Source organism: Geotrypetes seraphini, chromosome 1 (genome assembly GCF_902459505.1).
Source record: "Geotrypetes seraphini chromosome 1, aGeoSer1.1, whole genome shotgun sequence".
NCBI classification, from domain to species: Eukaryota; Metazoa; Chordata; class Amphibia; order Gymnophiona; family Dermophiidae; genus Geotrypetes; species Geotrypetes seraphini.
In genome coordinates, this window is record NC_047084.1 from 522,025,095 (window position 1) to 522,038,143 (window position 13,049).

General features: G+C 44.2%; 1 protein-coding gene across 1 annotated transcript in view; it reads left to right on the forward strand.

Moving 5' to 3' along the window:
• The window catches only part of ALDH7A1 (aldehyde dehydrogenase 7 family member A1), a 117,751-nt gene that overhangs the window by 78,272 nt on the left and 26,430 nt on the right, over positions 1–13,049 (forward strand). The window contains exons 10-13 of the mRNA XM_033928987.1: positions 4,413–4,454; positions 5,320–5,414; positions 6,737–6,821; positions 7,961–8,067. Of these exons, the coding sequence (XP_033784878.1) occupies positions 4,413–4,454; positions 5,320–5,414; positions 6,737–6,821; positions 7,961–8,067 (329 nt within the window). The remainder of the gene's footprint in view (positions 1–4,412; positions 4,455–5,319; positions 5,415–6,736; positions 6,822–7,960; positions 8,068–13,049) is intronic.

The window sequence follows — 13,049 nt, forward strand, 5'->3', positions numbered from 1 at the left end:
TGAAGAAGTACTTCCTGACGTCTCCACGAAACTTCCCTCCCCTGAGTTTGAGCGGATGTCCTCTTGTGGTCGAGGGTCCCCTGAGAAGAAAGATATCGTCTTCCACCTCGACCCGTCCTGTGATGTACTTAAATGTCTCAATCATGTCTCCCCTCTCCCTACGCTCTTCGAGAGTGTAGAGCTGCAATTTGCTCAGTCTTTCCTTGTACGGGAGACCCTTTAGCCCCGAGACCATCCTGGTGGCCATCCGCTGAACCGACTCAATTCTGAGCACATCCTTACGGTAATGTGGCCTCCAGAATTGCACACAGTACTCCAGATGAGGTCTCACCATGGCTCTATACAATGGCATCATGACTTCAGGTTTCCTGTTGACAAAGCTTCTCTTGATACTACCTATCATCTGCCGTGCTTTAGATGAAGCCTTCTCCACTTGAGTGGCTGCTTTCATGTCAGCACTGATGATTACTCCCAAGTCTCGTTCTGCCGTAGTTCTGGTTAAAGTTTCTCCATTCAAGGTGTAAGTTTTACAAGGATTTCCGTTACCGAGATGCATGACCTTACATTTCTTGGCGTTAAAGCCCAGCTGCCATATCAAGGACCAATTTTCTAAAGTACGCAGGTCTTGTTCCATAGCATCCTGTAGATTATAGCTGTTTACTATATTGCATAGTTTGGCGTCATCAGTGAATAAGGTTACTTTGCCTTGAAGCCCTTGAGTCAGATCCCCAATGAATATGTTGAAGAGGAGTGGGCCCAGGACCGAACCCTGTGGCACTCCGCTAGTCACCTCCGACATTTTAGAGAGGGTACCGTTAACTACCAACCTCTGAAGTCTGCCATTAAGCCAATCTTTAACCCATGCAGCTAGAGTCTCTCCTAATCCCATCGATTTCATCTTGTTCAGCAGCCTGCGGTGTGGGACGCTGTCGAACGCTTTGCTGAAGTCTAGGTACACGACGTCCAAAGACTCTCCTGAGTCCAGTCTTCTTGTTACCCAGTCAAAGAAGTTGATTAGATTTGACTGGCATGACCTACCCTTGGTGAATCCATGTTGGTTGGGATCCCGGAGATTTCCTTCGTTCAGGATCGTATCTAATTTATACTTAATTAGTGTTTCCATGAGTTTACACACAATTGAGGTGAGGCTTACCGGTCTATAGTTTGCAGCCTCAGCCTTGCAGCCCTTTTTATGTAGAGGAACGACGTTGGCTGTTTTCCAGTCTAACGGAACTTTCCCCGTACTTAGTGAGAGATTGAAGAGCACTGCCAACGGTTCTGCCAGAACGTCTCTCAATTCTCTGAGCACTCTTGGGTGTAAATTGTCCGGTCCCATGGCCTTGTTTACCTTTAGCCTTGCCAGTTCGTTGTAAACGTCCCCAGGTGTGAACTCAAAATTCTGAAACGGGTCATCCACGTCTTGTTTTATCATCAACTGTGGTCCGTGTCCCGGTGCTTCGCAGGTGAAGACTGAGCAGAAATATTCATTTAGTAGTTCTGCTTTTTCTGAATCCGCCACCGTGTAGTTTCCGTCCGGTTGTCTAAGGCGTACTATACCGTCTGTGTTCCTTTTCCTATCACCGATATACCTAAAGAAGGATTTGTCCCCTTTTTTAATGTTCCTTGCCAGAGTTTCTTCCACTCGAAGTTTGGCCTCCCTAACTGCTGTTTTGACCATTGCAGATCTGGTCTTATATTCTACTTTAGTTTCTCTTCTCTGCGTACGTTTGTAGGAAAGAAATGCTTTTTTCTTCTCCTTAATGAGGTGCGAGATCTCTTCAGTGAACCATTGGGGTTTGTTGTTTCTTTGTCGTTTATCTACTGATTTTATGTAGCGATTAGTTGCTTCGTGTATGGATGATTTCAGGTACGACCACATAGTTTCCACATTGCCGGTCTCTGCTTGGTCCTGCAGCTTCTGATGAACGAAATCGCCCATGAGTGTGAAGTCGGTACCCCGGAATTGGAGCACCTTTGTTTTTGTAATTGATTTAGGGGATCCTTTCCCAAGGTTGAACCATACCATGTTATGGTCGCTGGAGGCTAGCGTATCTCCTACCGAGACCTCTGAGACGCTTTCCCCGTTGGTGAGTACTAGGTCTAGGATTGCCTGGGCTCTAGTGGGTTCCGTTACCATCTGTATGAGATGTACTCCTTTTATGGAGGTCAAAAGCCTCCTGCTGCTGCTGGTTGTTGCTGAAAATGTGTTCCAGTCTGCATCAGGTATGTTGAAGTCCCCTAGCAGTACAGTTTCGCCCCGTAGAGTTATATTCTCTATGTCTTCAATTAATTCTGCGTCCATGTCTTCCGGTTGTCTTGGAGGTCTGTATACCACTCCAAGATACAGGCATTTTTTGCCACCTCTTGCCAGGTTTACCCAGAGGGATTCCCCGGTATACTTGACATCAGTGATCCTGGTGGTCTTGATGTCCTCTTTAATGTATAGTGCTACCCCTCCTCCTAACCTGCCCTCTCTGTCCTGACGAAGTAAATTGTACCCCGGTATAGCCATATCCCACCCATGTGCGTCCGTGAACCAAGTCTCGGATATTGCCACCACGTCCAGGTTGGCATCCCTTATTTCAGTTTCCAGTTCTAGAATTTTATTGCCTAAACTGTGTGCATTAACATACATGGCCCTCCACACTTTGTGTTTGCTGAGTCCCTGTAAGGCTATTCCTGACTGAGTCTGTGTGGCTCCTAGAGAACTGTTTGCATATTGGGTCCTTACCTCGGAAACAGAGTGTCGACTCGTCCCATCAGGATAGTTCCTTTCCACACCAGTATATGAGTAGGTCCCCTCCCCCAACTTACCTAGTTTAAAGCCCTGCAAAGCAGGCGGGCTAGTCGGTGTCCGAAGACGTTCTTACCTCTGCTGGTCAAATGGAGTCCGTCTGGTCCCTGTAGTCCCTGCAGCGCCTCTCTATGATCCAGGAATCCGAAGTTCATATCTCGACACCATCCTTGTAGCCATTCGTTCGTTCTCCGGATGTATTCATCTCTGGCTCTTCCCTTGCCTCTAACTGGGAGGATTGATGAGAAGACTACCTGCGCACTTGTCTGCTTCAGCCTCTCTCCCAAGGCTCCGAAGTCTCTGGTGATGGTCTCTGGGGTGTTCCTGGCAGTGTCATTCGTACCTATATGGATAAGAAGCATAGGAAAATGGTCATGAGGTGTAAGTAGTTTACCCAGGCTGGTGGTGACGTCCCGTATTTTGGCTCCAGGCAGACAGCAAACCTCTCTTGAGTGAGCATCCGGTCTGCAGATTGGTCCCTCGGTGCCCCTCAGCATGGAGTCCCCAATGACTATAACTCTGCGCTTCTTCCGTTGTGGAGGGGGAATTCGGTCTGCAGATGGGGTTGCGTGTTGGGCCTGCTCCTGTTCTTTGAGTTCTTCGTGCTGGGCCTGCTCCTGTACCTTGTCGGCGGCTTCTTCCTGAAGAATCTGGAATCTATTCTTCAGGACGAGTTGAGGGGTTGATGTAGGGTTGGCCTGTTGGGAAGAAAAAGAAGAGGATGAAGAGGTTGAAAAAAAGGGGGGGGGATCTTCTATGTTTACCTGTGGAAGAGGTCACCAACTGCCAGGTGTCATTGCCGCCAGCCATTTCCTGTATCCCAAATGTAGGCTTCAAAGCTGATGATTTGGGTGTCTCTAGAATTGAATTGTCGTGGGTCTGCTCTGTAATTTGGGACAACTCCTGGACGACTCCGTCGATGTAGGCTTCATCCTCTCGGATGCTTCTCAGGCGGACCACCTCCTCCCTGAGGCTCCACAGTTCCTGCATGAGGGCTCCATCCAGCTGAGCGGCCTCCTCTGTTTGCGTGGAGACTGTAGTGTAGTGCCCGGGGGTGGATTCGGTCTGCACGGAGACCTCTGTCCACCGTCCTAAGTCCTCCTCCCTTTGTACGCCGTCCGTGATCTCTTCCAGGGTCCCCATGGTGGCTGGAATGCTGGATTTGATTGTAGCCTTGACGCGCTGAAGTCCTGCGCACGATTGTCTCATGCGGTTTTGACTCATCACCGTTCCGCCACCAGCCATGCCCCATTCCACCTCAGTGCTGCCCCCTTCGGCCTCTCAAAGAAACCTCATCTCTTCTTCCCTAAGCTCGGGACTACATCTGGAGGGCCTCTGTGCATACGCAGATGTGACATGAAGATGTCACACACATGTGTGTGACATCATTGTGTTGCATCCACATAGGCTTGGAAGCCCTCCAGATGTGGCCCCCTAGCTTGGGGCTTTCCAAAACCCGGACAAACTGCCGGGTTTTGGAAATCTATCCAGACACCTGGACAGTCCTATTAAATAAAGGACATGTCTAGGTTTTCCCAGACATCTGGTAACCCTATATTTAATGTATCATATAGAGTTTGATTTTTTTTTTTTTAACTTGTTCTTTTTTTCATTACAGGACGAAAGTTATTGGAACTTGGTGGCAACAATGCTATTATTGGTAATGGATTTATTGAGTTTCTGCAGCTTTGTTTAAAACAATTCATCCATCTTTTCTGATCTATCTGTTAGGTCTGTGTGGAGCAGTATTTGGTATTTTGCCATATAAGTATGCATCTATGGTGATGGGGGTTTTGCCTACTGTTCTGAAGTGAGCTGTGACAGTGCTTAGAAAGGATGGTTTACTGATAGGCGATTCAGCTAATTATAGGCCTCTTGCTAATCTCCCAGTGCGCCTAAGATGGCCGAGATGTGTGGTTGTATAATTATGAGATTTTCAGTCAGGTTTTCACTTTGTTTTTAGTATAAAGACTGTTTTGGTAGTACTGCTGTATGAAATGAAACAGTGGTTACGTGAGGTGGCTTTAGTATTTGTTGCTAATTTCAACATTAAGATGCCTTTCTCTCACCCTTGAGATGCACAGCATCCTCATTCATAGCATATGATAATAAAGTTAAACATATTTATATAGAGGTAATGAGCTCTCATGCAAACCAGATACCAAACTCGCACATCTAGTGATCAAACTCTGAAACATTACCAAGAGAATAATAATAATAATAACAGCTTATATACCGCAATACCGTGAAGTTCTATGCGGTTTACAAAAGATTAAGCAAAGGTACAAATTGACTGACTTCAAGAGGGGAAAAGGAAAGAGAAGTAATTAGACAGGAAATTCATTGTTGAGGAGAAAAGTGATCAAAAGAGAAGAATTTCAGAGAGTTATGTGGAACAGATAACATGCATATCTGTTCTCTCAGTGACTTGGCTTTTCTTTTGGCCGTTTAACGCTCATGTCTAGTAGAGGTATTCTCTGCTCAGACACATTTTAATATTTTCTGTTTTGTTTGTGTGTTGAAAGTTTTTGAAGATGCAGACTTGAGCCTAGTGACACCATCTGTTCTGTTTGCTGCGGTCGGTACTGCAGGTCAGAGGTGCACAACTGCCCGGCGACTGGTGAGTATTGTCAGTATGGCATTATGAATTTGTATTCTAATTAATTAACTTGTCTTTCCAAATGCAAGCTCAGGGTGAGTTGCATTTCACTTAAAGGTATTTCCTTCCCCAGATGGCTCAAAACCTAAGACATCTATTAAGCCATGTTCTGACAGTAACACGTTGTTTTGACAGAATATATGAGAACCTGACCCAGTGTATGTTAAAAGAAAAAAAAAATCCCTAGGAATGAGCTGCAGTGTATTGAAGGCCACTTATACAAAATGAATAGCACAGCTTTGTTCCTAGAATATTAACATCACTTTTAGAGATGTTAACTTTTTCCCGGGAGCATTGGCCTAATGTGTGAGCTGGTGCTTCCACCGAGAGCCTTGAAAGGAGCCAGCACGATTTATTTGTGGTCTAGTGTGAAGGCCATGACCCTCCAGCACCTGATCTAACATACAATTAAATGAAATTATGACTACATGGTGAAACAGTTTCAGTGGCATAACACACGCATGGTGGAATGAGCTCCTGAAAGAGCTGAAATTTGTAGTTAGCACTTGTTCCATCATCACTTAAAAATTGCTCTTCAGCCAGCCCTCAGTGGGAATGGATTTCTAAGGAGTCTATATTTTTCATGGTTTGTTCTACATGTATTTTATTTTTTGTTTTTCATTCTTTTCTTTTCTTTTTTTTTAATGTGGTATGAGAGTTGGGGACAGTGTTAGGGAATGTGAGGGGGAGGGGAGAGAGATATTCTTTAATGAAATGTGTTCAGTAGTCTGCTTCGTGTGTTTCAGTATGTGAAAGGGCAGGATAAAAATGTTTTAAACTGACTGCGATGTTAACAGCCAAAACAGCTTAGTGAATAAGCACCTAAATATTTGGAAATGTCATCTTCATAAGGGCATAAAGGGCATAAAATATACTAAGGTTCAATGTGCTCTGCATCTAACACTGTTCCTATGCATTTAGCATTTTATATTCCTAAGTTGTGGGATTCTAGCACCTAGATTGGACTCATTGTGGTTATTGAAGTTTTCACCGTAAAGTTTAGGTGCTGTTTGCTATATGCTTAATATCTGCATTAGGTATTTGAAAATCTGGCCATCTGTGTGTGCTTTGGAAGGTGGTGTGTGCACTGAGGTTTTGATCCCTATGTCCCGCATTCACATACTATATCCCAGTGCTTTCAAGAATTTGGCTGATGCTAGGAAGAAGTTGCAGAATTTTTGTTTAAGTACATTTTCAGTTTCTCAGTCCCTAAGGAAATTTAGCATTCTCTGTGTGTGGTTTTGTCATATAAGTGAGTGCTGTATTAAATGTATATTTTCTAGTTTTTACACGAACGCATCCATGATGACATAGTTGGAAAACTTGCGAGTGCTTATGCACAGGTGCGTGTTGGTGATCCCTGGCACTGTGAGTATATTTCTCATTACTCTTAATGACCTCTTTTTTTATATATTGTTGTAACAAAGTTGTTGAGAAGCAAATTGCTCTGCTTGAGCCATTCCCCCTTGGTTTTTGTTTTTTTTTAAGTACTGGTTTGAGCAGCGGGGACTTTGCTTGATACAATATTTTGTCCACTGCAGGCTCCAAGTGGTGTCTGCAATCTAGCAAATACAAAAATATAACATCTTCAGTAAACATGAAACAATAGATGTGACTGCTAAAAGGCCAGCTTTCAAAGGGTTTAGGTATCTAAATTTGAGAGTTAGACCTAAATTAGCTTAAAAAGTGGGTGGATTTAGGGCAGGGAATAAGAGTTAAGTGCTTAGTGGAGATTGAAGTACACACTTAAAATTTAGGTTCTTAGGCCAAATGATATAGAAAATAAATTTTCCCAGGTGCCTGACATAATGTACATTTGATAACTGCTCTCCCTGAATGTATTTTTACATTCTGTATTCAGCCAACCTACAAGTGAAGCAGTAGCTTGTGGGTTTCTATCCTTCTACAGAATAGCTGCTCACAGTTTGGCTTTGTCTTACCCCCTAGGGCAGGGGTTCTCAACTCAGTCCTCAGAAAACATTTGGCCAGTCTGGTTTTCAAGATATCCATAATCAATATTCATGAGATAGATTTGGATACAATTGAGGCAGTTCATGCAAATTTTTCTCCTGCATATCCTAAAAACCTGTCTGGCTGTGTGTGTCCTGAGGACTGGGTTAAGAACCCCTGCTCTAGGGGAAAGCCAAAGGGTAGGCAGCTGTGTCTGAATTCAAGAAAGCCTGGGATAGGCACATGGGATCTCTCAGAGAGAGGAAGAGATAATGATTACTACGGATGGGCAGACTGGATGGCCCATTTGACCTTTATCTGCCATCATGTTTCTATGCTGGAAACCCATAAGAAACTGTTGCGTGTGCAGATTGACTGAATACAGTTTTGCTGAATCTCACTTAAATAATTTTTACAACTTGGAGGTTCATTAGACATTTTGATGTTTGGTCTGTCTAAGTAGTTGTTTAAGCTTGCGTTTAGTGATGACATGGAGGGAAGCATTCACATCCTCTTTTTTTTTTTCTTGTGTTTATTCCCTGGTGTCTGACTTGTAGCTGACACTCTGTATGGACCTCTCCACACTAAGAAAGCGGTGCAGATGTTCCTGGATGCTGTGGCGCAGGCTAAAAAGGAAGGCGGGAAAGTGATCTATGGCGGCAAGGTAACTACTTTCCATTCCTTTCCAGTTCTTATATTACATTACATTAGTGATTTTTATTCTGCCATTACCTTGCAGTTCAAGGCGGATTACAGAAGAAGATTTCTGGACATGCCCAGAGGGGGTTACAGAGTAGAGCGGGTTGCTTCAGAGGATTGAAATGTTTCATTCAGTGTTAGTTAGTCTTCATGGATTTCTTGAATAGCAGGGTTTTTATTTCTTTTCTAAAAGTTTTGTAGTCTGGGGTAGAGAATGACACGGCTCAAAGCAGGTCAAATGAAAGAAAACTGAGAATATCCCAGAAAATATAGTAGAAGTTTCTCTCTGCGGTTTTCACATGGCATATGCTTTCAGTACTGTTTCTCTTCGCACTGTATCATACATACAACTTAATAATGTGTCGCTCTTTCTCCTGATGAAGGTGAACCAGTCGAATTACGACCGTGTCAATGCAATACACGTTTGATGTGATACATGCTTTGTATAAGAGACTTTTATGGTGGATTAAAATTTTTGTGAATCCTGAACTCTCACATGTCCCACTTTTTTGTTTTTCCCATTGTTTGCTGCGTGGGACTTGCTTCTTCTGTCTCGTTTCCTTGAACCGTAGGGTTGTCCGTGCCCGCTTGCGAGCATTCTCCAGAAGATGTCAATTACAGCTTTTCAGCTCCTCCTTCTCCCCGGTCTCTGCTGCCCTCTTCAGGTTCTACCTTTTGCATGCAAGGTTGAAGGTGTCATTCTGATCTGCTCTCATTTCTTTATTTTTGTAGGTTTGTTTGGTTTTTTTTTGCAGGTTCTACCTTCTGCATGCAAGCTTGAAGGTGTCATTATGATCTGCTCTCATTTCTTTATTTTTGTAGGGTTTTTTTTTTTTTTTTTTTTTGCAGTCTTTTTTGATTGTGGTTTTTACGCAACTTCAGAACCAGCTGTTCCTGCTTGGAGAGGAGGAGACTTGTCTGCAGCTAGCAGGTGCATCCTTTGGGGACCTGTTCAGCCAGCCTGTTGAATATTTGTGGAGCTTAGGGTTCCAGGTCATCAGCATTTGTTTGCTTTCTTGGCTTTGGTCAGGAGCTAGAATGCAGGTTGTTAGGCATCAATAGCATCCTTTGGGGCGCTCATGTTACTGGCTGCGGTTTCGCCCCCCCCCCCCCCTCTTTCTCTTTTTGGCAGTTGCTGCAGCCTGAGGGGTCCTACTGAGATCCAACTGGCATCCCAAAGATCTCAGTGTGACAGCTGGACTGAGGTAGAAAATCCCTCAAGATCCAGCTACTCTCTTGAGGAGCTGAGTCAGGTTTCAGCCCTTTTTCCCCTGCACATGGTCTGTGAGTACAAGCTGTGACAGCCTATGGAGAAAATCGGGGGGAGGAGGGGAGTCTGAAAAACTATGATTTGACTTTTTACAGGTAGAGCCTTGATGGTCGTGAAGCGTTGTAAAGCTTGTTTTGGCACCAAAATGTTACCAAGGTGGCCATCTTGGATTTCTAAGTTCTCAGACTTTCTTAAAACACCTTGTTTTGCCTCAAAAAAATTGATAGGGATGGAGTCCTCAGACCCTAATACCCCTAAATTATGATTTATTTGCGCTGGATGGATGGCTGAAGAGTGCCCGTGCACCACATGGGAAGGAGGGGCGGGAACTTCGAGCTTAGCTCCTAAGCAGGTCTCTAGGGATTGAGAAAGGCAGATGAGTCCATCAGGGGGAGTAAAACACCTTCCGGGGTGAGGGGAGGCATGCTTTGTTGTTTCTTTTTATGTATTATTTATGATTTATAAAATGACAGTTGTACAGAATATTGTTTTTTTTTATACTGTAATAAAATAATTTAAATATAAAATCATAACTGAGACGTGTGGATGGGATCAGACTGAGCTTGCAGGGATGGGGACAGAGCTCTTGAGGATGGGGCGGGGCGGGGTTTGGGACAGAGCTCCCGGGGACAGGGACAGATTTTGTCCCTGTGTTATCCTCTAGTTAAAATCCACTAAATAAGCTGGGGCTGTTCCATATAATATTTTAAAAGCAATCGTTTGGATCTTAAATTTTACACAAGGCTCAATTGGGAGTCAGTGCAATTGGACAAAGAAAGGAGCTACTCTATTGAATCTTTTGGCAGAAAAAAATAAACCAATCAGCTGTGTTTTGAACTGTCTGAAGTTTTTAAACATAGCTTTTGAGCAATCAAAATAGACACTGTTACTGTAGTTCATTTTGAACTAGCAGTGCCTGAATTATCAAAACAAATCTAGATAAAATGTTTCCTAACGGAACACAATTTCCATTGTAATAGGGATGTTATTCTGAACTTTAGGGTATTCAATCCATGCTCGTGAGCATACTGCAGAAGATGTCACTCACAGCTTTTGAACACCTCCTTCCTGGTCTCTGCTGTCTCCTTCAGCTTCTTTTTCTGGAAGTGAGCATGAAGGTTTCTTCTGATCTGTTCTGTTTATTTCTGCGATAGTTTTGCGGTTTTTTTGCTCTACTCATGATTTTTTCATGAAGTCAGAAATCACTCTTCTTAAGGGTCTACTCTGCCTTAGTGGAGAGGAGCAGATTTTTAAGTCTGCAGCTGGCAAATGTATCCTTCGGGGACCTGTTTCAGCCAACTTGCCAAAGATTCATGGAGCTCAGGTTCCTATCCCCTGGCATTTGCTCGCTTCTTTGACTTGCTCAGGAGCTGGAGCGCAGGCTGTTTAGGCGCTAATAGCATTTCATCGGTGGCTTACAGTTCTGGCTGTGTTTCATCTTCTCCCCATATTTGTGAAGCATCTGGAGGCTGGGGGGATTGAGAGTCAATCCATGGAGGTCCGACTGGCAGCTCGAAGATCTCGACAAGGTGGCTGAGTGATTGGAAGCAGAAGGCCTCTCCTAAAACAGTTGCACCTGAGAGAAGCTGAAGCAGGTAGCAGCAGCACCGTTTCCTCAGCACATAGTTGGTGAGTAAGGCTGTGACAGCATGTGGGGAAAATGTGTGTGTATGTGGTTCTTCAAAACTTGTTTTTGCAGCTAGAATCTTGGTCTCCCTCCCCTAATTCTATATTTTGAAGTTTTTGGTCAGCCCTAAGGTATTTTTAAGCTGTTTTTTAGCACTAAAAGTCACCCATGGTGGCCATCTTGGATTTTCCAGATTTTTTTTCTAAGTTCTTAAACTTCTCCAAAACACCTCTTTTTGCTTCTAAAGTGTCAGGGATGGAGTCCTCTGACTCTACTACCCCTATATCATGCTTTGTTTGCAAAGGATGGACAGCTGAAGAGCGCCCTTATATCACATGCCGCACTGAGCATAACGGAGAGACTTCATGTTTAGTTTCCATGCAGTGTCTGGGGCATTGAGACAGTTAGGGGACCGAAAATTCCCACAGGAGCCCTGGAACAGTGACACAGTGCACCGAACTGGCGTAGAGGCTCTGCAGCCCAAGAAGAGGCATCTCTTCCTTTCTAATATGGAAGGAGTGTTGCCCACTAAAGCATTTACCCCAGAGTTAATTAAACTGCTCTGTCAAGTGTATGCACATGGCCAAACTATGCCATTTGGGTCTGCTGGTGACCAACCTTCTACGTACTCCTCTTGGGATCCTTAGAGCACTTCTTCCAGGAGAGTGGAGGTCCTCCCTGACTCTGATTGACTATTGACCAGAGATTCAGGGGACGGAAGTTCAGTTTTGATCCCCTTACTGCCACAAAGTGAGGCCTCCCTGAAGGGAGATTTGGCCTCCTATGTAGAGGATCAGGATGGGGTTGAGGTGAGGCAGACCAGCTTCTAAGGCCACCATGTCCAGGTGAGTTCGGGCAACAATTTCCTCTACCTACATTGTCTGTGGCAAACAACTGCCGGTGTTGTTGAAAGCACATTTGACAAGAGGAGTAGCCTCCTCTTGTCGGAATTACGGAAGATACCTCTGGAGGAGATATATAGATCTGCGACATGGTCTTCTCTTCACACATTCACTAAATTCTATAGGGTAGACATGGTGGCATAGGAGGATTCCGCTTTTGGATCCTCAGTACTGAGAGTAGGCTTATCTATCCCATCTGGGACTTTATAGACTGCTTAGGTACATCCCTAAAGTTCAGCATACCATCAGCTTACCTTGATAATATCTCTTCCAGTAGATAGGGATGGTATGCTAAATTCCCTGCCCAATAATTTTCTGATGCACATATTTCTGCCTTAAGCTTCATGGTCCTCTTCTTAGCTAAGACTTTTCTACCAGTCAGACTATGGATTTAGAGTCAGTTTGTAAATAGAATCTCAAGAGATGATTGAGCTTCACTAATGTTCAAGCTGTTGATTTTAATGAATGTGTTTTGCTGATCAGTAGCAATGAATTGCAGTTTCATTATTGACTATTATAATGCTATATGAGCAGATCAGAACCTTGGTTTCAGGGTGTTCCCTGTTTCCCTCCTTCTCTGTTTTTTAAAATTTTTTTACTGTAGAGCTCTCACATGCTTTGGTACGAACTGAAGGGGGCAGCAGAGTCCAGAGAGAAGGAGGAGGTGTTCAAAAGCTGTGAGTGACATCTTCTGCAGTATGTTTGTGAGCATTGATTGAGTACCCTAAGGTTCAACATATCATCCCTATCTACTGGAAGATATTAATTATCAAGGTAAGAACCTAATCTCTCTTTCTTCATTAGACAAAAAGAGGTACCTGGGGGGAGGGGGGAGGTAGAGAAATGCTGCATCTGACTGGAGAAAATGAATGGTAAGGAAGAAAGCTGTCCAATTGGTGGGGTGGGGGGAGAGAGAAGGAGAGGGGAGAGATGCCAGGGTATGGGAGAAATGGAAGGGAAAGAGACAGATGCCAGAGCATGAGGGAGGAGGTAGAGACAGAGAGAAAAATGGAGAGGGGTGAAAGTGAAATGAATCATTTATAAAGGAGAGAAGGGGCAGATGCAATGACATCACATGCATGTGTGGAGACCCTTCAGATGTGGCTCAGACAGAGCCGAGGCCTTTCCTGCCACCTCCAGCCAGCACC